The sequence below is a fragment of the Drosophila tropicalis genome, unplaced genomic scaffold, assembly GCF_018151085.1.
Source record: "Drosophila tropicalis isolate 14030-0801.00 unplaced genomic scaffold, ASM1815108v1 contig_443, whole genome shotgun sequence".
Taxonomy (NCBI): domain Eukaryota; kingdom Metazoa; phylum Arthropoda; class Insecta; order Diptera; family Drosophilidae; genus Drosophila; species Drosophila tropicalis.
This window is the reverse complement of record NW_027172907.1, coordinates 809,431-834,237: the sequence shown is the minus strand read 5'-3', so window position 1 is coordinate 834,237 and position 24,807 is coordinate 809,431. Positions and strand designations below refer to the sequence as shown.

Genomic DNA, 24,807 nt, shown 5'->3' with positions numbered 1-24,807 from the left:
GGGAATGAAAGAAATGCCTTCATCCTAGCTTTTGCTCGCTTTCTTTGTTTAGTTTAGCTTGATTTATGTCATTGTTTGGGAGGCCAGCCAAAGAATTGCTCTAGAAGATGTCAGAATTAACTAACCAACTACACATACACACACACACAACAACAATTGGGACATGTGAGCAGCAGTTAAACTAGATTTATGAAGAAAAATGGAGTCCCAGGAGACAGTTTAAACGGAAAAAACCTTTTTCCAAGCCTTGTAAAGTTATTACCCGACTAAAAACAAAGATTCCTACAGCCGGTTTAAGCTAAATGCTTAGATCCCTTTAGTATTAGCCATGGAAGAAATGATCTTTGGTTTTTCAAATTTATGTAGCATAGTTTTGGGCATAATTTGAATGTTAATCAATTTACATGAAAATTTAATTGTATTAATTTTGAATTTAATTTGTTTTAACGGATTCGTAATGCCGTTCAAGAAAAACATGGCATAAAGATTAAAAAAAAACCTTTCGTCATTTATTATTTTTGATTCTTAGAAAACCATAAAAAAAAATGTATACAATTATTTAACATACACAAATGTTTGTCATTTAGTTGTTGTCTTTCTTTACACACGTAATAATAATAATAATAATCTTTATATATATATATACATATATCTAACTAAACTAACAACTAGAAACGAGCTCGCATTTTTCACATTGTAAAAATGACTAGGCAATTATTTGTAGCTTTCATCAACACTTTCGGTTTTTTGTTTCATGTTTTTTTTTCTTTCTTTTTTTAAATGAATTATTAATTTATCTATAAAATACCTTACAGTACAATACAATACATATAGAACCGATTTGGTGTTGGTTGCAAGAAATGGAATCAATATGAATACAAACATAATGCAAAGATGAGAGATGAACCAAAAAAAAAAAAAAAAACAAATTAAAAAAAAAACCCCGTGGCAAGAATATGAAATATGCCACAAATTTGGCCATAACGAGACTAAATGTAAGACTAAATGGTCCACACACTAACACAGGCATACACACACATTCACACACGCACACACATAAATGACACACATACGGACAGACACACGATTATCTTACTTGGAATAAGTTCTATTGAACACATCCATCTATGCTATTTCCGGGCTGACTAAATTGCCATCACCAATAATGGGCTGAACATCTTCACTATCCGCCTCCCCCATGCAGGTGGCCATCGGTCCGTGCCGCAGCAGCGAATAGCTGTCGCGATGATGTAGCAACAGCTTATGCTGCTGATGGGCAATGAAACTGCTGCCGCGACGCAGCGAACGACGACCCATTTCGAGTATCTCAAGCGTTGGATCGCGGGCAAACACGAAATTCTGATAGGCCCGTATGAAGCTGAATATGATGGCAGAGGCTCCACCAAATATCATTAGATACGATCCAATGGGAGCGGCATACGGTGCTATAACAGTGGCCAGATAAATCCAGCGCTTAATGGCAGGTGTTAGCTCGGATATGCCCTGTAAAAGCGAAAAGATGGCCAACAATTAGAATTGGGGATTTTCTGGGCTTATTGCGCATTTACCTCTTCTAGCCACATAACCGGAAATACAAAATCACGAAAGTCACGCACCGGATAAACGTCCTTGGCACGTGTCACTTTAAGATTTAACTGGATCCGCACTTTGCCCTCCAATGGTACTCCAAGTTTCTGTTGGGTGAGCACAAAACGAAATGTGTTATCTAACTGAATCTAGTCCATACATCTCCATCTCGTCGCTTACCGGTTGTATTTTGAAGTATGTTTCATGCTTTTTTTGATCTGGCTGCAGGCCCTCCACCGATTCGAGCAACTCGGGATGAGCGTCATAGAAATGTGGATTTGATATATAGACCGGTGCTCCGTACTGACATGGACTGATGTTCTGTAGTCCCCGGATGGGCTCATAGTCACTGGAATCGAAGCATCTGTTCTCCGGATTATGCTCAGAATCGCCGTACGAATTGTTGGGCAATCGAAATAGATCCGCTGCAATGCCATCTTTTGCAACACTCTCAACATAATTTAAGGGAATAATGCGGCACAGATCCTTGTCATAGATATAGATCTTATTCGATTTGGTTATTTCGCGCGGCGGGAAGAACGATCCCTCGGATCCGGCCACACTTGTGCATGGCTCCTCATTCCAATGGGGTAAATGATCCATTCCATTTAGCGAGTCAATATAGCCGAATTGGTCCATGCCCTGATAGCCTGTCTTAATGGTAGATATTTCACTTAATGTTCCATTGCGCCCCAATAGAAGGCCCATGCGTTCCATGGGGCGCATATGCTTCGGATAGAAACGATGGGCCAAACTGACCAGAGCATCGTCATAGCCAAACACCAATTGATCGGCGGTCACATTGATGAACGGTTTGAATTTCGCAGCTGTCAATACCACCGAAATGGTCTTTGATAGCAGATAACCCAACTTGGGACTCAAACTGGTCAGGGTCTATTCGCAATGGATGGGAAGAGCAAGACGGAGGAGATTATTATAAATTCCAGCCTGGCAGATTTGCAATTCGCTCACTTACCAGCAAGGGTATATTGGGTGTGACTATGGGCGTATTCTTATCAATACTCAGTTCAGGAACAAATTGTAATATCTTCTTATGCTGATATGACACTGTGTAATTATGTTCATGGAATTTCACATTCACCTTTTCCATATCTTCTCTGTAAATTGAAACAGACAAACAATTAAATCAATTAATTATATGTTTGACAAAGGTAAAGTTAACTCTTGTTTTTTTTTTTTTTTTTTGTTTTTGTTTCGTTTCAACTTTAATCAGCACGTGCCCAAAGTCTATACATCATGATGATGCCTAGAGTGTAGTCTGGTCTGGGCTGGTCTGGTCTCTGGTCCAAAGTCAGGGGCAGTCGTTAAAAATTCCAACGGCCAACGCAATTGAATGTCAAGTTCATTTGTCGCTTGTCTCTTGACTTTACAGAGAAAACTCCGCCAACAACAACAAAATACAGAAACCGAAACAAAAACACAAAAGCAAACAAACATGAAAACACAAAAAAAAAAAAAAAAAAAGAAGAAAAATTACAGATGACAAGCATTTTGAGTTTTTAGTTTTGTTTTTCATGCGTCTTGTCTGTCTTAACTATTAAGTCAGCGAATGTTTATGAGTAGTAATTCTCTCCGCTGCTACCGTTTGACATAACATACATACATACATATATGTAAGTCAGCAACTTTTTCATTTTTAATACCCTGTACTATTTCCCCCCCAAGTGCTGAACCCAGTTCATTCACTCACTTTAGACGTAGTGACCATCTTTGCTTACTCACTAACTCAATTGTTAAGTTGTTCACCGAATCGCTCGCTTAAACTCTAATTTGTTCAGTTTTTCGTTTCTCGATTGTCAGTGCCATTCAGCAGGACTAGCTGATGCTACAGGCCACGCGCTTTGAGGAGTTCTTGAGAACTCTTAACTTTGCCATTTTAACACTTTTGAATTAAATTTTATATTGAATATGCATCACTCAAATTATTAAGTTATCTTTCAATAATCCTTAATATTATGATGCTCTAATTTAATCAATTTTTGGAGTATTTCAAAATTTCATGCTTCTATTTTCAATTAAGAATGATGCCTTTCGATCTGCATCAAATTGTCAAGTAAACTTTTATCGAGTTTCGCAAAAAATCATTATTTTTTATGAAAAATTGATTCGAAATTGAGTTTACTCAAATATTCAAGGTTTAATTGACATTTTAAAATAGGCAAAATTGCAATTAAATTGAGATATAAGTTTTTAAAATTTTTAGAAATTCACGAATATAGAATTGATTGAGAAGTATAAAAGGAAGATTTACCAAAAATTTATGTTTACGAAACAACAAAATTATCTTTGCAAATCGTTTTTGACGGATTTTCATTTAGGCTCTAACTTTGAAATTGGAAAGTGATCTTCTATTTGGGATAATGGCTTTGATTTATAATTTACATACAGATTTTTGGATGGATTAAACCGGCACTGACATAAAATTCACAATTAATTTTCAAAGTATACATTTATGTTGTATTCCATTTCTTTCCTTTTCACTAATCATAGACGTGAAAAGAAATCGAATGAGGTAAGACTAAGTAAAGGACAAAAACAAGTGAATGAAAAAAAAGTATAAGGATAAAGGTATTTGAGTTCACAAACATTTTCATGTTCACTCACTCATAGAAGATCTAAAAACCCTCTGTTTGAAAGTCTTATGTAAGCTGGGAGCCTATAAAGTGTCTTATGGGATACGATTCCCAAACAAAATGATATTTGCTCACATATTTATAAGTATCTTAGACTTGACGTTATACGGTTTTGGCCTAAAGACGGTTGACGGAGTGTAACCGAAATATTTCGGAATTAGAAAAGCCTAAATTCAAGTTTTCTCATGACTTCAAAAATTTACCTCAAGCCTGCATAACTTTCATATCGCAACATTTTTACAAGGTCTTGTTGAATGACACCATATGGGAAAATCTAATAAAGTCGTTATAGGGTATTGCTTAGTCGACAAGCGGACATTTTTGTTTTTTTTTTTTTTTTTGATATCTTTTGTTTTTTTAAACTCATCATTTCCCTTGAAGTGAGATGTTGTTGTCAACATTGCGACGGCATTTAAATTAATCATAATCTGTGGCAGTAGATGATGATTGATCGATCACTTGTACGCGGATTGCGGATTCCGGATTTCGGACTTGGCCAGGTTATCCTTCAGTCAGCCAGTCAGTCAGTCAGTTAGTGGCTGGAACTGGTTGTCTATAAGGCGGTACTCTGTAATATTTGCACTCTGTGATGTTGTAATCTCAATTAACTCGGTAGAGAAACAAAAAAAAAAAAAAAAAACCGAAATAACAAAAAATTAAGTTAATATTTATATTGTGGAAACAGTTTGCGAGTTCGTGGTTTAATTGGTCAAGTAAATTGCATAGTTGGCTTCATGGCACATGGCCACTTGATGAAGTGTTAAAATTTGCAAAATTATAAAAAATTGTGGCAATTTGTGTTTCCTTAATCGATAAACAAACATTTGCATGCATTTGTATGTGGTTATCTAATAAAGAAATCAATTTTGAAATTGGCAAGACTTTAAGAAAAAGGAAAAAAAAAAGAATTCAAAGAACAGCAATTTATTTTTAAAAGTTGTAAAGTGAAATCTAACTGCCAATAATATTATACATAATGTGTATTACATTATACAGCTTTTTACGTTCTCAGGCGATAACATTTCAATTTTATATGACGGGCCATTTCCTAGAACTTTTTATAGGAAAAAATAAAACTTTTGGTAGTCTTTGATATAAGATTTGCAGGAGAAATCAAATTTGACAGGTGACAACGCCAAATCAAGACAAGCATAGTATATTCATTTCGATGTAAAATTGTATAAAATTATATAAAAATAAATGAGAGAGTCTGGAAAATATATAGCAGAAAAAGAGCGTCTGCTCTCTTTGTAGTTCGATTTAACGAAACAAAAGGACCAGCTTTGCAGCTTTCATTTGAACCAAAATAACCCGAACAAATTTTACTAGGGAATGTTGTTATTAAGAGGGAGAATACAGTGACTCATGGTTTGGTAGTAGAACAAACATAGAACGATTTAACAAGGATGAAAGAATATGAAAGTAGGAAAGAAAGTCTGCTCTCTGCTATCTATCTATCGTGGCATTACTTGCAATATCAAATAGCTACAGAACTGCATTAATATTTACACAAGCCGAATATAAATCTTGATGTTGGTGTAGACTGCTCTGATGGAAATCTTTCGATAATAGAAATCGATAACTGAAATGTGCAGCCTTGGACTTAATCGGAGTAAATGGCCAGGGCACCGACTATTGGTGATAAATTTCAAGCAATGTCAAAAAAAGTAGGTACTCTATAGAATTCTCTATTTTACAAATGGTTTCAGTATTTATGGAAACGCTAGCAAAAAATATATATTTTAATTGAAATTTACAAAAAAATTACAAAACAAATTATTCATGTAAAGAACAATTCAGAATTCAGTTAAGGCCAATTTATATATATGTATGTATGACTTCTCAGTCATTCTTCTCTCTCTATTATAGCTGCTTCAAATTTGAAGTATAATTGAATGTTCCAAAATAAAAACGTTCTTTAGGATTCTAGAAGTTCAACTAAAAAAGATTTCTTTTTTGTTTCTTTTCAATTTTGTTGTTGTTTTTTTTTGTTGTTGATATTAATTACAATTTCAGCAATATTCGTTGCATTTATCTACTTATTATTCAGTAATTACAGTTATTAAAATTTATTTTAAACTTCCACAATTCTCAACAAACCATGACCAAAGAGCACTTTGCTAAAGCCACCATGAAAATTAAGTAAAGTAAGTACAATATACGAAAACGAATCTAAATATATATGTACATATATTTAGAGTTAGACACATCTGTGTGTGTATGTGTGGGTACATATAAAGCCAAAAGGCGTAACGATTTAAACTTTTTCATGTGTGTATGTGGGTACAAAGAAACATATTACTTATATTTTATATATAATATATATCAGATGATTACCTGTAGACAAAAGGTCCGACCTCTTGCAATTTAGGCTTCTCTCCGTTGAGAAACCCATCTGGATTTGTTACATTATAGATATAGACCTTGGTTAGTCGTATGACTCCGGGCCTTTGCCAATAATGATAGCTTAGTGTATCATTCCACAGCCTTAAATTCTGTCAATAGAGACGGACATTTTGTCAATAAGAGTAAATGTAAGAACGGTTTAAATGCACTTACCTTTAGTATAAAATAATCTAGCCAGGGTATGGATGATAAAACTATGCCTAAGATTAAGGTAACTATACCAATTATTATCACAGCTAGTCTATCTGCAAGTGGAAAACAACAAATATTTACATAAATTAATGTACAAGCACTTTGACTATGAACATTTTTCTTTTTTATTACGCTAAGTGAGAAAAATAAAAACCAAAAAAGTTCCCCTCCCCCTTGATGCAATATTTCCGTTTCCGTTGCACTTTTCACACATTCCCCACCGTCTAGCCTCACCTCGTCAGCTCTCCTCTTACACGTGTACACTGTAATTGTGAGGGTAAGCCCCAATCCCATGACTTGTCTTTGATGGGTGGTAAAGGATTTGCGTAGTAAAGGGCAACATAAAGTCGGCTCATTGTGTGTTTCCAGTATACGTCATATTTTAGGGCATTAAATTGCAGTCTTCGGGCTTTTTTATATTGATTTCACGATACTTCACGGATGTCACACGTCTCTCGTGTCTCGCAGTCTCTCTCAATTGCAATGGTCAACAATTTCAGTTGTGATCTTGGCCGACTTAATCTTCGTTTTTGTTTTTGTTTTTGTCCCCCCCTCTTGTTATATGTTTGTTTATATTTTTTATTTTTTTTAATGCTCCTTACGTTTTTTCGGTTATCACTAATTGAAATTGAATTTTTATATAGTTTTTTTTTTTTTTTTTGCGTGTAATGTTTTGGTGTTTTTTTTTTTTTTTTTTATCGGCCTATGCACTTAGTTAGTATCACCTGGTTTTTGTAGTTGTTGTGGATGTTGACGTTTTGTGGCAGTTACTGTTTTAGTTGTTGTTGTTGTTGTGGGCGTGGTTAGCAACATGTCAGCAGTGGGCGATGGTAATGATGATGGCCAACAAGTTTTGCGTGGTGCCCCAAAACATTCAACTTACTGATTGGCTCAAACCAAAACGAACCGTTCAACCGATCAACCAACCGATCAAAACGTATTTCGCCGAATCAAAAATAAAAAGTGCAAGGTCCAGCATTAAACAACATATAAATTATAATTTTTATTTATATGCAAGTATGAAATGCATTTTTCGGGTCAGTTAAAAAAATCAAGCAATCGCCAAAAAGAAAAAAAAAATAAAAGAATCAATAATAAACATAAATACTATGGGCTTGATCTGAGGAACTTTATCAAAGATTCTATACTCTTGCAATGTGCCATTGCTTAAAGACAAGTAATATACTTTTTAGATATATTATGAGTAATCTTCAAATAGTGGTAAAGTGGTATTTAAGCGTTTGTTTATACATTTGCATTCGGTTTTTAGTTTATCTTGTAGTAGAATAAAACTATCATAATAGAGATAAAATAGTATCACAAACTAGGCTTTTGGGTAATAAAGACTTTGTTTCTGAAACCAAAATGAGAATATATTGTTCTTATTGATGACTTTTACACAGGGGCCAAGATAAAGAACTATAATTTTGTATATCTGTTACAAAGAGTTTCTCGTTATAAAAATATAGATTCCTTTGGATTATCTGTGGTTATTCAATATTAAAATTTGCTAGACCTTAAGAACTTATTGCCTACTATTCCTCTTTGCATTGAATGTATGTTCATATGTATATATCCATTTATGGTTAGGGTATAGCCAATACAGATATAAGCGAAATGGCTTTGTCAGCGCTGCGATAACGATTTGCGAAGACCAAAAAGCAGCTGAAGACGCTGAGACATAAATCAGCTTTTCGAAATTCATTAAACTCATATTGAAATGGGCGCGATAATTGCTGTCAAAATATGTAAGTTTTATTATATTAATTTTTTCCCCCTACCCCTTATTTATTATTATTATGAATATTTTTTTTTTTTTTTTTTGGTGCAAGTTAAAGTTCAAGCGGCATTTTTTGTTGTGTGTTGTTTATATTTTTTTTTCATGGTGTTCCACTGACCCTGAAGAGTCTCAAAAAACTTGGTTGTTCAGAGAAAGTTACGCAAAAAAATAAAAAAGATGTCATAAAATGAAACTCATAACGTTGACGTAGTCAGCCAGCCACCATGGCACAGCGGAGATGGTGGAGGGGGATTTCCCAAGGTCAAGAGAAGAGAAGTTGGGTTTAATATTTCTTTGCATTCAACATAAATTAAAGAAAGCTTTTGATTCATTGCCGGGTCTCCGGTCGCCGGTCGTCGGGTCTCAGCCATTGCGTTATAAGTTATCAATAATTGTGTATTTCGGTTATTTCTATGAATAGTTTTGTTTTCTTCTTTTTTCCTAATGTAGGCACAGCCTGATTGAACCGACTTTATGGACGACATGGTCACTAGACATTTGGCACACAATTGATACGTCAGCGGTCGACAGTTTTCAGTTGACAATTATGCTGATCTCTTCGCTGTCGTTTTTATTGCATGTAGCAAGTAAAGGTGTAAGCAATTCTTATTGTAATCTAAATACCCTATAAAGAAAAGGTCTTATTGCCAATGTACTTCAGACAGACACTACTACACTTTTATATAGGTACATTTATTGCCAAATTAGCAGATTGTGTTTAAGTTAAAAGACTTAAGACTTTTTGTTAATAAGTAGAGTATCTACAAGTCATTGTTCTTAAAGTTTGTTGCTTTTACATGTATTTTGATGTTTTTCATAGTCTCTGTTCGAACATGCTGCAGAGTTTTCAGTTACAACAGTTTCAGAGGCGTCCCAAATATGAAAGAGTTGTTTAGTTAATCTACAGCAAATAAATAGTTTAGTCAATAAATTTTCTGAATAATTTCTTATACATAGCTTTGGATTAAGACTCATTGTATTTGTAGGCTGTGTCCCCTTTGTGCAGAGACGCCTCTGGTTTATTACAATTCATTGCTGGTGTCATATAGTCGTTTCGTTGGAAATTATAGCTGAACATGCGATATTTGTGTGTATATGGCATTTGCTTCTAGTTTCTAAATGTTGAAATGAAGACTACGCATAAATTGCTTAGCCAAAATACAAGTCAATCCAAAAGCTACAAATTAGTTATTTTGCCGCATCAACACAAAAGTCGTTGAAAATATTGCAAATGACATTTTCTACAAGTTGCACCGTCCCCTGGAAACATTTCACAATCGTACTTAGTTGTGTTTAGAAACTGAACTGTGCAATGTGCAGCTGTTCTTTTGGCTTTGCCGCTAACTTATAATACCAACAACAACCACTCGATTTCAATGGGGCCGGCTATGCGGAATTGTTTTCGGGGTGTCTCTCCTAACAATAGAACCAACAATACACAGGCTAAAACAGTTGCAACGTTGCGGTGTTTTGTCTCGGCTGACTTTACAGCTAAACAATTAACTTGGAGATTTCATTTCAGAACGTGCCTCAGCACCAACAATGATCATGGTTCGCCTGTCAATTGGTCAGCATAACAACAACAACAGCAACAACAGCAACAACTTCCCATATGCTAGAGGCACTGCACCTACGTCTCCATTGCATTGTGTAAACACTTTTGTTGTAGTCTGTGTGTGTGTGTGTGTGTGTGTGTGTGGGGGTTTTTTAAGCAAATTATTGCAATTCTTTCTTGATAGGAATCACTTCCTCGTATGGGTAGCCGTCAGCCCTCCTCCTCTCACTCCACTCTTATCTAGGCTCAAAAACCCTTTTTTGGCCTGATATCTTGGGGATTCTCCCCAATTAGTTTACGTACAGCAAAAGGCATGTCCACACGAAAAGGAAAACTCGTTTCTGGTTACTTTTTTTCGGCTACTTGGACGTGCCTTCTTGGCAATTTTGCATTTAACTTATCGCATTTCGGCCCTTAATTAAAGCATTTACAACTGATTTTGGGTCTGGATAAAGACCACAGACGGTTTTTTCTCCTCTTCTCTGTGTTTTTTTTTTCCTCTTTTGATTTTTTATTTCATTTTGTTTCTGAAGCGGCTGCCGAAGGTTAGGACTGGAAAGTTTTACAAGTTCAACACGTGAAGATAAAATGAATGGAATAACTTGTAACGGAAATCCTGGCGCATGCGATGCATTTCGTTTGGGGAGAAACCAAAAGATAGAGGGAGAAAGAGAGAGAGAGAGAGAGAGAGATAGAGAAAAAAACCCATTGAAATTGTTACAAAGAGACATAACAATGAGAATTTTGTTTTTGAAACTGGTTAATAACAGATTCAATTATATGAGAATGCATTCTGTATAAAGGAAACAAGAGGAAAGGTAATAAAGATTGCAGGAAACCTTTTAATAGTAGTTAAAAGCATGGAAAAATGATAATGGAAATTATCAATTAGATACAAATGAGTAGCATCATATATGATAATTATAAATGAAACCACTTTACTTTAATCTCTTTCTTTTTTTCTTTCCGGCATTTCGAAAATGATGATGATTAAAGAGCTCAGGAAATAGATTTTTATATTTACTTTCGGGCCATGATAACTGAAATTGCGACCCTGCATTAAAGCCCATATTAGCATCTAAAAGATTGATTTAAAATTTTTTTGGTCAAGTGAAATCCGTGGTTGACCCATTTAGGCTGCCTTTAAAGCACATCTGTTAACTGCTAACTAACTGAGTCAGTGCTTTGGCAATTCTAATGCAATGTTTTGCTTTTTGCTGCCGTTGTTATTATTGTTGTTGTTTTCTAACATGCTAACAAACAAATAACCAAAAACATAAAAAAAGGCAGCAGTAGCAGCAGCAACAACAACAACAACAACAGCAACAAGTAAGCCAAAGTAAAATTCGCAATTGAAAAATCTAAGCGAATACTTAGCCAATGCTTGACCAATGCAGCAACTACAATTACAGCTACAACTATTAACTACCAAATACTCGTACTAACTCACACACACACATACACACACACAGAGAGAGAGACACAAAATACATACATACATATAAAGTAAATATGAAAATGTTGCCAAATCAATATACAAGATACCAAAAGACAGAGAAGTGAAAAAGCAAACCAAAAACTGAAAATAAAAAACCGAATAACGAAAAATTGAAGCTGCAACCAACCCAGGCAACCTACCAACTAACCAACCAACCTACCTACCTACTGAATGAGTGAATGAGTAGCCAGTGAATGAGTGTCTCTGAGTGTATTCAAGAGTCCAAAACGATAGGTAATAGCCGACAGTCAAGTGAGTGGAGTGGACATGGCTAAAAGATCAAGAGAGTGAGCACAAATTAACACATGCAGGGAGACAGACTGTCGGACAGACAGACAGACAGAAAGACAGATGGATAGACAGGCAGCAACAGCCTTGCCTTGTTTGATTCTTTGCCTAGAGAGAGGCGTTTGTAGGGGGTGTGAGGAAGGTTTGGGTGGTTTCTGTGTCTGTGTGCAATTCAAATAGAAACAGGCGCGGTAGCTGCAACTCAAGAAGAAGTTCCACCGCCAACTATGGACACTTTGAATCTTTAGCAATAGCAATTCGTATGCATGTGCGAAGTTTTAGCTTATATAACCAGATATCTAGTTGGTATTAAAGACTTTTTCTATACATACTTAATGTTCAACTATGCCATGCTATGCCCAAAAATATATATGTACATATATTTTTTTGGTCACATGGCAAAAGGTTATTCTATCAACAATCACTTCGACATTTAAATATTCAATTGAGTGGCTTGCCTTTGTATGAGATTCTCTTCCACTTATTGAAGAAAGTTGAAGAAAAAAGCAAACTGAAGATAAGCGAATTCTCTATTGGGGCTAGCACATGCCTTTTTTTCTTCTCTGTGCTTTAAAGGCGGAAATTAAATTAGGAGTGTATCTATATAATTTTGAGATTTTCTAGTTATAAAACAAAAGATAATCAATTTGTAGTTTTGAACTATAAAAAATAAAAACGAATAGATTCATTTCATTCATTGGGCAATTACAGAGCTCTTCTCGGTTCGTTATGCCACTTGGATGCTTTAAAGTGTTTCTCTCAATTTACTTCTCAATGCGCAGTAGTTGGCAATCAAGCTCAATCAGCTATTATCGAGTGCCTTCCGTGTGATGATCATAGTCATCATCATCAGCATCATTGTCATCATCCTCATAATCCAAGGCAATTAAATTCAAAACACAAAAAAACAAGCTTGCATTAAATCGCATAAACATAAACTACAAACATAGTTAAAACAATCATGACAATTCTTATCGGATGACACTTAAGCCAACAAGTCAAGCTCACGTAAGCCAAAAACAAAACAGTAAAAATACTTAAAGCCAAGTCAGGCCAATAATTAACCTGCTGCCGACGCCACACGCCTTAATCCAACACTTGTGGTACTTATACACACAGCATCCGATAGAAGTCCATCAGCCTCATCACTTCGTCTACAGCATCGATCCAAAGCCAATAACAAGGCAGCATGGCCATAAAGCAAGTCGACAACTTGGCTAACTGGCAGTCAAGTGCAAAACGCTTAAAAAATAATTCTCGACACACGAAACTAGAAAGATAGATAGAGAGATAGAAAGAGAGAGAGAGAACAAGCCCAACATAGTAGCAGCAGCAGCAGCAGAATAAAGGCAATCATTCAATATCGAAATCAAAACCACATACAACCGAAAATATATTGCCAGATCGATGTCTAAGCCAAGTTCAGAGAGCCAAAGATAGACACAAAGACAGAGCCACACTCGCAGCCGGAGCTAGTCAATGTTCTTGGCCCTGGTAAGAGGCGACTTCATGCTATTTGCACACTTGGCTGATTCGGTCTCACTTGGCGTATACGCAATGTCGGCCATTGCATAGAACGCTACTAACTAGGCAAGAGGTCTCTTGCCTATCTCTTCATAGAGATGCATGCCTGTATGTGTGTGTGTGTGTATTTGTGTATGCGTGTGTTTCCTTGATTTACATCCAAGCTTAGTTGGTTTACTTACTTAGTTAGTTGTTTTTACTTTTAGTTTCAAGTCTGCTGCCTCTGTAAATTTCTGTGTGTGTGTGTATTTTTGTTTATTTATTTTTCTGATTTTTTGTTGTTGGTTTTTTTTTTGGCCAAAGACTTGTTTTAAATTTTGTTGTTGTTGTTGGCTTTTCATTGCAGTTCTTGGATGACCAGTTTTGTTAATCTTTTTGTTGTTGTTGTTTAATTTTTTTTTATTTATATAGTTTTTTTTTTTTTTGTGGTGTTTTCGTTTGCCACTGTTGCAGTTGCAACTGCTGACGATTTTTATCTATTTTTCTTTTTTTTTTTTTTTTGCCCGCCAGGCTGCAACTCGTTTTTGGGTTTTTTGTTTTTTGCTTTAAACTAAACAAGTAAAACTTAACAAAAAGTTAAAAAAAAAAGTAACCGAAACCAATTTGGCTGTTGATATTGACTTTTAGTTAGCTAATTGAGCATTTAATAAATATTTTTTACCATTAATTTGATTAACAAATAAACCTTTATTTAGGCAATTTTTTGTTTTTTCTTTTGGTATGTGAGAAATATTTTTAAAATTCCAATTAACCGTTACATGACGACACGTTCAAATAAATGAAACTATGAATTATCTATTGAAAAAAAAAAAACAATAAAAATGGCAAAACAACAACAGAAAACTGACTATAAATCTGATTGTAATTGAAGACTTGTAGTCTTTTTGTTGTTGCCTTTTTAAAGTTCAATAAGATGACTTGCAGTTTCATTTTTTTTGGTGTTGTTGTTGTTGCTTATATGTTTGTTTGTAGTATTACTTACTATTGCTAATCTTAACGCCATGCGATATTAACATGGACAACGGCGTTCCTCTGTGTGTTACATGAGGGCGTGAACGTCGCCCTGTGGCAGTTGATCCCTGTGAACCGTGTGATTGATGCTGCTGCTGTGGCAGCGATTGCGATTGCTGTTGTTGTAGTTGTTGTTGTTGGTGCTGCTGCTGCTGTTGGTGATGTCGACGACCACGCCCACAGCTGGCCCAGTCAAGTATATGATCTCTAGCAGTGCGTCCATATCTCAAATAATGCTTTTCTAAGCCCATAATTCAAATCTAGAAAATAAATGAGTAAAATTCATGAGTAAGAGTAGAACGGAATGAGGGGCAAATGGTGCGGGGGTTTACATAAGTTTATGGCTTATTCTATTTACGACTTTATCATGTATTAATGGCAGGTAATTTAAATTTAATTAGTTGAACACTGACTTCCTGGGGTCAAAAAGGAAAGCTTATTAGAATTCACATAAAAACCTTGGCATACATTTTATTACATAGCGAGAGGGATAGATAGACTAAAGACTCGAGGGATAGAAAGAATGAGAAGTAGAATAAAAGTGTATATATGTACATATGTATGTCCGGTTGAATGTCCGCTTGTTCTGTGCTAAGTTTACCGATTCGTGTCTTAAATGAATTAATGTTTATATTAGCCACAGCTATGTGTGGCGGCTATTGCTTGATTAATGCAATTAACTAAATACATTTATCACCTGGACATACCGTGATGTGAAAATAAAACAATAACAATAATAACAACAACAACAACAGAAACTAAATTGCAATTACCGCCACATATGTATGCAAATTGATTAGTGTTTTTTGTTTTGTTTTTTTTTTTTTTACCAAACGGTATTAACTCGACTTGGTTTCTAATTGTAAATGCAACGTGAAGATCTCTCTGACTAATAAAAACAATTAAATAAAAAAAAACAAAAAACACACTCACAAACAAATGACTTAAGCAACGAACTTGCCACTTTAATAATGTTTGGACTTTCATTCATCTGAGTTTGTTGTCACTGTTGTTGCGGCAGGGCAACGGCCAGACACAGATACAGCATACAACACAGATTGGGGACACAGAGACCGGGGGACAAAACAAAAATGAACCTCTTCTCAACTGGAGGGCAAAATTTGTTTTAATTGACTCTCCAGCCGAGCTGACATAACTGAAATATTTAACATTTTACCTTCTTTTTACCTTTTGCACTAACCTTTCCGGAAAGGTATATGCATTTACTCATTAAAGATGAAACCAAAGTATATAGAGAAAAGGACAAAGTCATTTCAGCATACCATACTAGAGTGATTCTATTATAACCTATGAGTATCTCAAAAATTGCAAAGATGATTTAAACAATTCGCATATAGCGAGCCAATCGAAAGGGTATTGGGCATGTGACATTTCTTGTTGCTGTGCTTCACAATTGAGCGATTTATAAATTATGAAAAACAAAAAAATAAAGAAACTCCGAAAATGAAAATAAACTTAAATCTTATGCTCAAGAGTTGGGCAAAAAATAAAGGCAAAAATTATTTAAACACAATTAATGACATTTAGTTTTTGCGCTTTTTATTTTAATTGGCCGACAGTCAGCCGACACATTGTCGTCAACTGCTTTGGGCCAAGTTCAGTTAGCAATGATGACGATGATGATGAGTTAAACAAAGCAGAGCAAATATTTTGCCATTTTAGCCACGTTTAATGAGCATAAAATAATTAAGGCCGCCACTTAATTTGCCAACATTTGCACAATGAGGAAAACATTCAAAAGGAGCCAAAAAGCAAAAAACCAAAAGGAATTCAAGGATATCCGAATAAGTAAAGGGAAAGGATGCGAAACAGGTGGGAATTAAATAAAGATGTGAATTGAAATATTCACAACATAGTTATTTTGTTTAAAAAATCAGCTGTCATAATTATACAGTTCATTCATTCAATAGGCCTTGATTTAAACTTTGGGTATATGGAAATGATATTGCATAATTTGACGAAATGTAATTACATTTAGTATCTCATTCTAATGAAAAGACTAAAAAAAGTTAATGTTCCATATGGCAGATAGTTTTTCCTCTATATTTACAACAAACGTAATTTCCAATCATGACTTATAAATGAAATCTGCAAATTTATTTGACTGATAAAGATTACATCCATATAGATTTTAAGTCTATCATATACACTTACAGGATATAAATAGTGCTTGCATTTTCACAAAAGTTTCACTTAATTGACCAGCAATTTTCTTTTATTTTCGCTCTACTCCAATTAACCTCCACATCAACCTCACACTTTTACCCCAATTTACGCCTCATCAAGCGACATCATACAGAAAAGCCAATCCATTAAGAAGTCTTCGGGCATTTAACTAAAAGACGCTGAAGAAAACTTTAGGCCAAAAACTAAATGGAAAAAAAAGTAAAAACACGTTTTTTTCAAAAATTTTCTGCTTATTGGCTTCAGCTTGGTCACCTGGTCGACTGACAGTTGCCTTCTCGCTTATTTCGCTTGCTTCTTTGGCATATTATGTAATAAAAAAGACACACACACACACACGAAATGAAAGAGAGCAAGAGAAAGAGAGGGAGAGAGAGAGAGAGATAGCAAAAATGGCAAATGGAGACACAATCTTAGCTAGTGCACGAATTCAAGCTAGAAATCATTAAAACATAGCACCAAATAGCATTTGCGTAAAGAGAAAGAAATTGCACACAGAAAATTTCAAAATGCCAAAAACAGGAAAAACAAAAAAAAAAAAAAAAAAAAAAAAGGAAAAAATTGATTGACCTAAATACTACATAAGTATTATAAACCAGTCAAAGTCCAGAGCACACATATGGCAACCCGATTTCGGGTGTTGCAATCTCACGCTCCAGCTATAGCTTTAGTTTTAGTCTCAGCTTCAGCTTCAGCTCCAGCTGCCGCTCCCGTCTAATGTTTGGGCTTTCTAAATCGTTAACAGCTGACCACAAGCTGGAATCGAAATCCGAATCCAAATCCGAGTCAGCTTCACTCGTTCATTGCATTGGTAACACTTTCGATTGCAGTCAACAATCGTGTGCTCAGAAGTAGGTTGCTTGGCCAGCAGGCCAATGAGCCATTGAGCCACTAAGCCGCCACTAAGCCAGCAGCGTTCATTGGCATTTGCCGAAATCTCCTTGTGTCTGGTCGCCTGGTTTGCACCTGCTGAGCAGTTGTTGTTATTGTTTTTGCTTTCGGCTACTGCGCTATTGCATCTTGTGTACATTTCAATGCATGAGTCAAGAGCTGCTGCTGCTGGTGCTGCTGCCACAAGATGCTGCTATAACAAATGGATGTAGTCATATATTTACCTTACTAGGATCCCCTTCCCCTTACATTTTCAGGGAATTTCCCTACTACATAAACTGGTATTTCAATTGCTTGAGTTTGCAATTCGGAAAATGTTTTAAACTTATAAACATTTTACATTTATCAGATCTGAACCTAAAATATGACTACCTAGTGTCAGTTAGTGATCTGTAGGTTAATACTTTTTTGTTTTGCGTTAACCTTTTCTCTTGATAAAAATTATAATTATATTTTCTATTTATAGCTCGAGATTCACAGTAGGGGGCAGTCGGGGCAGGTGGAACGACTGGGTTTAGTCGCCCGCTGCAATATCAGGTTAAGCTAAGAATTTTCATATCTTTGATTACCCTTAATTGATTGCTAATCAATTGTTAGTATCTGTTAGTTGGTTTTGTTTCTAAATATTTAATATTAAATTATTTGTCTATTTCGTTTGTAAATGCAATCCCCCAACTCGTAAGCACTGTTGTCTGTCTTATTGTCATTATTTCCTCGTACATACGGACACATGTCTACATACATCCATACATTCATACGTACAAACAAACGAAACAAATATGGACAAACAGTAGCCGCTCGAATCGGAATCGGAGTCGGAGTCGGAGTCTCGAGTTAAGCTCTTGTTGCATTGTTGTTTTCTTTGCACTTGTTGTTTGTTTTGGCTGCTGCCTACCTACTGCAATTTCACACAGCTTCACTTGAGTTGAAGTTGTCGTTATTGCTGGTGCTGTGCATTTTTTTTCAGTAGTGCGAAGGTCACGCGCCACTTTTCTTTCTCTTGCCATTTATAATGCACAGACTCCAGCTGTTATCCCCGAAATCCAGTTTGAAGTCAACGGCTTCGGTTTTCGGGCCTGGCTCACACGTCGCATAGCGTCGCCTTGTTTTATGCATTTTTAATAAATTTTTACTTAATTTTTTTTGTCGGTCGATCATCATTTTACAATTTATATATACACACATATGTATATTTATAATTTATTTTTATATATGTATAAATACATATATATATAATATATATACTTTTGGGGTATATACATAAAATATCAATTTTTTGCCTCGTCAGCAGCAGGCGCTTCCTTTTTGCCTGATTACAGAGCACTTGGAACTTGAATGGCTTCATAAGCCAATGCCAAAAAGGAAGAGTGGTCCCGAAATATAAGAAAAGAAGAAAAAAAAAACGGAATGGGCATGGCTATGGGCATGGGCATGGACTTGCGCTTGGGCTTGGGCATTTCATAATTGGCATTGTTGGGAACGCGTTGATTGGCAAATTGTATGCAATTATTACAACTGCTTGCGTATGGATTTTATTCGCATTATTTCGGTATTTCTTTTCTTTTGTTGATCGAGGGGTGAGGTGGGGGAAAATTGTTCAACGAAAAGTTCGTTCATCTTTTGTACTGTTGACATTGAGCCAATAGCCCTAACTAATTGTAAGTGTTCCGGAAGTTTTCCGTTGGGTCAGTAGTAAGTGAGTTCCCTCATTTAACTCTAATTGCAGCTTTACACATTGCCTAGGTACTCATTAGTATCTCAGGTATCTGCCTTCTCAACATAACGGCCAAAAACTTGGACTTGAAATGCCATATGTGAATATAAGTATGAGATTTTCTGCTATATGCCTATACAAACATACATACATATATTTACGCTTGGCTTGGTCTAACATATACTTTCTTGCTTGCTTTCTTTCTTTCTTTCTGTAAGCAAACCAAAGGAGACCACAAGGAGGAGGAGGGAGGTGGAGCGGTGGTGGGTAGGTGGATCTTAGCAATGTAAATCGTTTTGTTAAGCTCAATTAAGGCAAAGGCTGAAACGCATAGAGCGCAACAAATCATTCTATAAATAGTATATACAACAACAACAACAGCAACAACAATGTAAACAATTTAAATGGCATTAAGTAATTTAACATTCAACTTCATAATATCTATGCATGTTATAATTATTTGTTGTTGCTTCTCTTTTCCTTTTCTCTTGTTTCTTTCTCTTGTTTCATGTAGAAATTGAAAAAAAGAAAGAAAATTATGCAATTGAGCAGCAAGCAAACGAAAGACTTAGGCAACGAACTTGAAAACCATTTGAAGGCAGGCAAAAAAGGGCGCCACCGGCCCTGTCAACCCCTTTGTTGCCCCCATATATATTTACATATACGTATATAAAGACAAAAGTCATGTCATTGGAAATGGCAAATGTATGTTTTTCTAACATTTTCCATCCATCTATTTCATCACAATATATTAATTGAAGAAAAACCCCACACAAAACATTAGTATATACTAAATAAGTACAATAGGTATAGAGAAATAAGACTAGCAATTGCAAACAACTTAGGAAATTTGCACAACCTCTATCTAGGCATAAATAAGAATATGTAGGATACCATCAAAATGTTCTTACAACTGTAATTAGCTTCTCTAATGATTTTAATGGACAATTAGTGAATACTTGTTTATAATTATTTTAGGAATATAAAACTACATTAAATATTTTGCTAACGAGAGGCCTGACAAGTAGTTGGCTTCTTCTGTTTGTAGTAGCATTTTGCGATGGTTCGTTCTTTGGAGATTAGTTCGACTTTGGCGTTTTGCCACGCGTTTAGTTAGCCCTCGTCCTCTCCCTTGTTACCCCTCCCCTTTATTTTCAATTCACTCTATGTCTCATTGGTCGTCGTCATCATCATCATGATCGTCATCGTCGTCGTCGTCGTCGTCTCAGAGACTCACTTACTGCCGTGGCCAATCGCTGAAGCGTGGCCACTCCATCAAAATTATTGGCAAACATTTTTCCAATAGTCAGCCGACACAAGCGAAACAATATAAAAGAGCCACAACAACAACAAAAGCAACAGTAATCACTTTTTTTTTTTTTTCGAATGTTGTAATTTATATGTGTATTAACCATACTTTATATTTATTTTTTGCTGTTTTTGTTTTGGTTTTCTTCTTGTGCTTTATTTAGCTTATGAGCCATTTTTCGCGAGTCTCGCTAAATGCTCTAATTACGCTAGAGAATTTTGAATCATAAAAGTAAATCCGAGACATACATAAATCCTTCCATTGGCAGTTTTTTGGGCTTTTTCGATTTTTTTTTTTTTTCTGTGTTGGCCACATTTATGTGTATGTATGTATGTGCTTTATTTTGTTTATGACTTGACTTAAGAGAGGAGGAGGCTCTTGAAACATGTCAGAGAAATGAAAAGCAGCAAGGTCGCTCAAAGTCAACCAAGCGTGGCAAGCTGGCAACTTCAATCCTGACCTAAGTCACATATATATCTATTGTCTGGTTGTCTTGTCAACCCTGCGGCGGCTTCGACTTTGGCTTCGGCATGTGGCGGCAGCAATTGATGGATTTCTCGCACATTAAAGGTGAACATAATATTCGCGCTTATCAATAAAGCAAATCAATTTCTTATTAAAAAGCATGCCCAGCTTATTATGTAAAAAATGGCAACAAAATATCTATAAGATACACACTCACACACACACACACACACATGTATCTTTCGGTGTGATGTGTGTGTATGTTTGGGTTATTAGCAGTTAAGCAGCCTAAGGCAAAAACTACGCTGTGAATCACTAGATACCAACAAAAAAGAAAAAAAGACAACAACGCGAAAAAAACCGAAAAGGTAAAAAAAAAAGAAAAAACCGTATGTCAATATTTCAATTTAACGGTTAAAAAGAAAAGACAACAACAAAGCGATCACTTTGTTACCTTTTTGTGTGACGTCCATTGCACTTAAAGAGTTTAGGTGTGTGTGTGTTTTTTTGCGGTTAATTAAGATAACTTCTGGTTGGTGGGCGGATGCCTGGATGATGGGATAGCTAAATGGTTAGATGGTGGTTGGATGTTTGGGATAGACCTTTAAGTTAAGTGGCTTAAAACATCTATGCATGGGATGGCAGACAACCTGTGGATTTCTCTTGCATAAATTGCTTGTCTGTGGTGCCAAGTTGAAAGTGAAACTGATTGCCAATATGGGTTGAGGGGTAAATTATGTTAGGCAAAATGTGGCGTAAGTTTGTTTAAAAATGAACATTTTTTTTTTCACAGTTAACCATTGAACTACAATTCTCGTATTCATATCAATTGTCTCGCATCTGTCAACCTTCAACTTTTCTCACACAGGGCACACACACACACACACACACACACCCTATTTATTTGTTATTATTGATTTTCAAATCGATACTTCTTGTTGATATATTTAGACATGACATTGACATTATATACCCTAGCCAAAAGAGCTTGTTAGTTTGTTTATTCTATCATCATAACTTGAGAAAAATGTCCCTTTTGAAAAACTCTTTTGACCTTTTCTTAAGAGTATTTGCTTAGCTAGTCTATGCCAAGCCGAAAAACAAAAATTTTACATGGAATTTGTTTAAAATTAGTTGAAAATTTTAACAGGCAAACTCCAAAGATCTACATTTAGTGTTAAAAAAAAAAAAATAATAAAATAAAACATTCATAAAAAAAAACAAAACTATTAAAGTCAAGTATCCATAACACTCAAACTATCCACACTCACAGTACTCTGTCTGTGATCTATCTATCTTTCACCTTAACATTGACCTGACCTTTTGAGGGGGAAAAATGCAAAGTAGGTTAAATTTAATCAAGAGGTGAGTTAAGCGGGGGGAAAATTCAGCTCCACAAGAGTCATCATCATCAACAGTATGGTAATAATTATAATGGGTACGTGTTTGCGGTTGCATATTTACGAAATCCCAAGAGACAGATCAAAAACTTATACATTTATGTACATATGTATGTATATAGATATGTGGATATGCATATGACCAAGAGACAAAACTGAGAAATGGAAACACATAACAACATTGGCTGTCATTTTGCATAACTGGCAAAATGTTTACTATAATTGCAGTCTGCAAAAACAACAGCAGTAAAACTAAAATATCAAATATAATGTATAATATAGACACTCACAAACACACACACACACACACACACATGTATATATAAACATTTTAGTTTAAGTTTCCATTTAGCATTACTAGTAAATGGGCCATGCTCTTGCCTCTGATAAGCCGATTTTATTTTGTCTATTTATTTGATTTGATCATTTTATAAGCAGCTTAATTGATTTCTCATTTAAAAACAAAAAACAATGACGATTAATTGAGTTTTGTTTTCGACAGCTTTGTTGAAATTCATAATCTAATTAAATGCACATTGAACTATGATTTCTGGGTGGAGTCAGGCAACATGGGTAGGTAGGTACATATGTAAATCTAATTTGGAGGCTACAAATTAATTATTATCAAATCCGAAAATTAATAATGATAAATGGTTTAGCGAGTAAACCCTAGAACTAAATAAGTTTTCACTTGATTTTTGTTCTCATCTATTACTACCAAATTTAGGTCCCTTGGGTAAAATGCTTAGACAAACTAAATTTAGATGAGAATCTTCTCAACAAGTTGGTTCTAAGCAAGTTTCTCTAGAGATATAGATCTAGAGATATACAGATAGTAAGCCGATTCGCATATTATTTTATTATGATCTGCGAAGGTGGTGAAAGCGGATGTATTAGTTAAACAATCTAATTGCAGTGATTAGTGTAGATTTCATTTTGTATTCATTTTTGCTCGATTGAATGCAACTTTATTTTGCAAAATTAACGGTTAGAGACCAATCAAGATAACGGTTAACTAGAACTCGGAACAGTCATTCAATTGGCTGTTTAGAACCATTTCCCGATATCGAAACCGAAATTATAACAATTACAAATTGCTTATTGTCATTCGTGATCAACGATCGCATTTGAATAGGCACAGAAAAAACGTTGTGATTTTGAATCAAGGTTCCTTTAGAACTGATTAAAAAATTGAAAATCACAAATTTATAAATAAGGAAAGACTCCATGGCAAAAGATTAGTGAATTCGTTTTAGATTTTGTTTAAAAAATTTAATGAATTAATTTAAATGAAATTACAAACGACATATTTCTCAGAATTTCCCACACAATTAATAAATCTATGTGTATTAATTAATATTTGAAAATATTTCTTAGTTCAAATTGAAGTTTCATAAATTTGCACTCAATATTTATTAATCTATTTCACACACTGACACACACACACACACGCAGAGAGATACAAGATACATATTACGTATACGCCCCCTCCCAATGGTAAATTACTTGTACACCCATTTTGACATCTAACCATAACTTACATTTAAACCAAATTCTTCAAATTCTGCAGCTAATCCAAAGGGGAGACTGGGGTGGGGAGAATGTTGATTTGGTTGATTTCCAAATTATTTTCAGAGGTTTTTTTTTTTTAGATTTTTCTTTTCGTTTTCACTTTCATTGAATTGAACGATTGGGTATTTGTAATCCTTGCACACTTTTCAGCTTCACTCGAACTCAAAATCGCATATTATGGATTTCTTGTCATCATTTATTATTTGGGGAGGCCTCAGAGGGTAAAAAAAAAAAAATGTTTAGGCCCAAAAATAACCGATTCAAAGTAGGCGATCGCGTCGCTCAGAGCGGAACATGTGTCGTTTTAAAGTTGACGCGTCGAAATGAAAAACTCGCATGAATGGACCGTCGTCTGGGCAAGACGTTTTTGTTCGAAAACGAAACCCCCCAAGACTTTAGCTCGACTGCGGCGCCACTAGCAACAGCAGCAGCAGCAGCGATCGGTGACGCCGACTAAGTACGAGTTGAGCCGAGCTTTTTGCTATATGCCTCTTTCTGTGTGTGTGTGTGACTGCAAGTGTGTGTGGTAAGTTGGCGTATGCTAGGCTACAACTTCGGCTGCGTTTGCCGCAATCCTCTTTAGCAGAGAATTTGGCAACTTTACACGGCAGCGCAGGCGCAGCCGCAACCAACTTGTTGCTGTCGAAGTCAACGTCAGCGGCAGAGTCAGCGCCAACGTCAACGCCAACGACAACGCTAACATTAACTGCAATTCGGTTTTAGTCTTTAATACCCTGCAATAAGAGCACAAAGAAC

General features: G+C 35.5%; 2 protein-coding genes across 4 annotated transcripts in view; one reads left to right on the top strand and one right to left on the bottom strand.

The window, feature by feature from the left end:
• Positions 1-598: 598 nt before the first annotated feature.
• dsb (debris buster) lies at positions 599-24,366 on the bottom strand. Of its 2 annotated transcripts, XM_068286264.1 has the most exons (8): positions 24,021-24,366; positions 14,467-14,755; positions 6,801-6,892; positions 6,579-6,736; positions 2,564-2,705; positions 1,768-2,481; positions 1,569-1,694; positions 599-1,503 (listed from the first exon to the last, which is right to left on the bottom strand). In XM_068286264.1, the coding sequence occupies exons 2-8, from the start codon at positions 14,744-14,746 to the stop codon at positions 1,126-1,128; spliced, it is 1,890 nt and encodes a 629-aa protein (XP_068142365.1). In that variant the 5' UTR covers positions 14,747-14,755; positions 24,021-24,366; the 3' UTR covers positions 599-1,125. The 2 variants fall into 2 exon arrangements, with proteins under 2 accessions (XP_068142365.1, XP_068142366.1); XM_068286265.1 differs by lacking the exons at positions 14,467-14,755; positions 24,021-24,366 and adding an exon at positions 7,565-7,912.
• The window catches only part of Dbx, a 50,589-nt gene continuing 34,304 nt past the window's right edge, over positions 8,523-24,807 (top strand). The window contains exon 1 of one of the 2 annotated variants that reach the window (XM_068286262.1): positions 8,523-8,587. The gene's annotated coding sequence lies outside the window, so the exon portion shown is untranslated. The remainder of the gene's footprint in view (positions 8,588-24,807) is intronic. The other variant, XM_068286260.1, reaches the window with a different exon arrangement.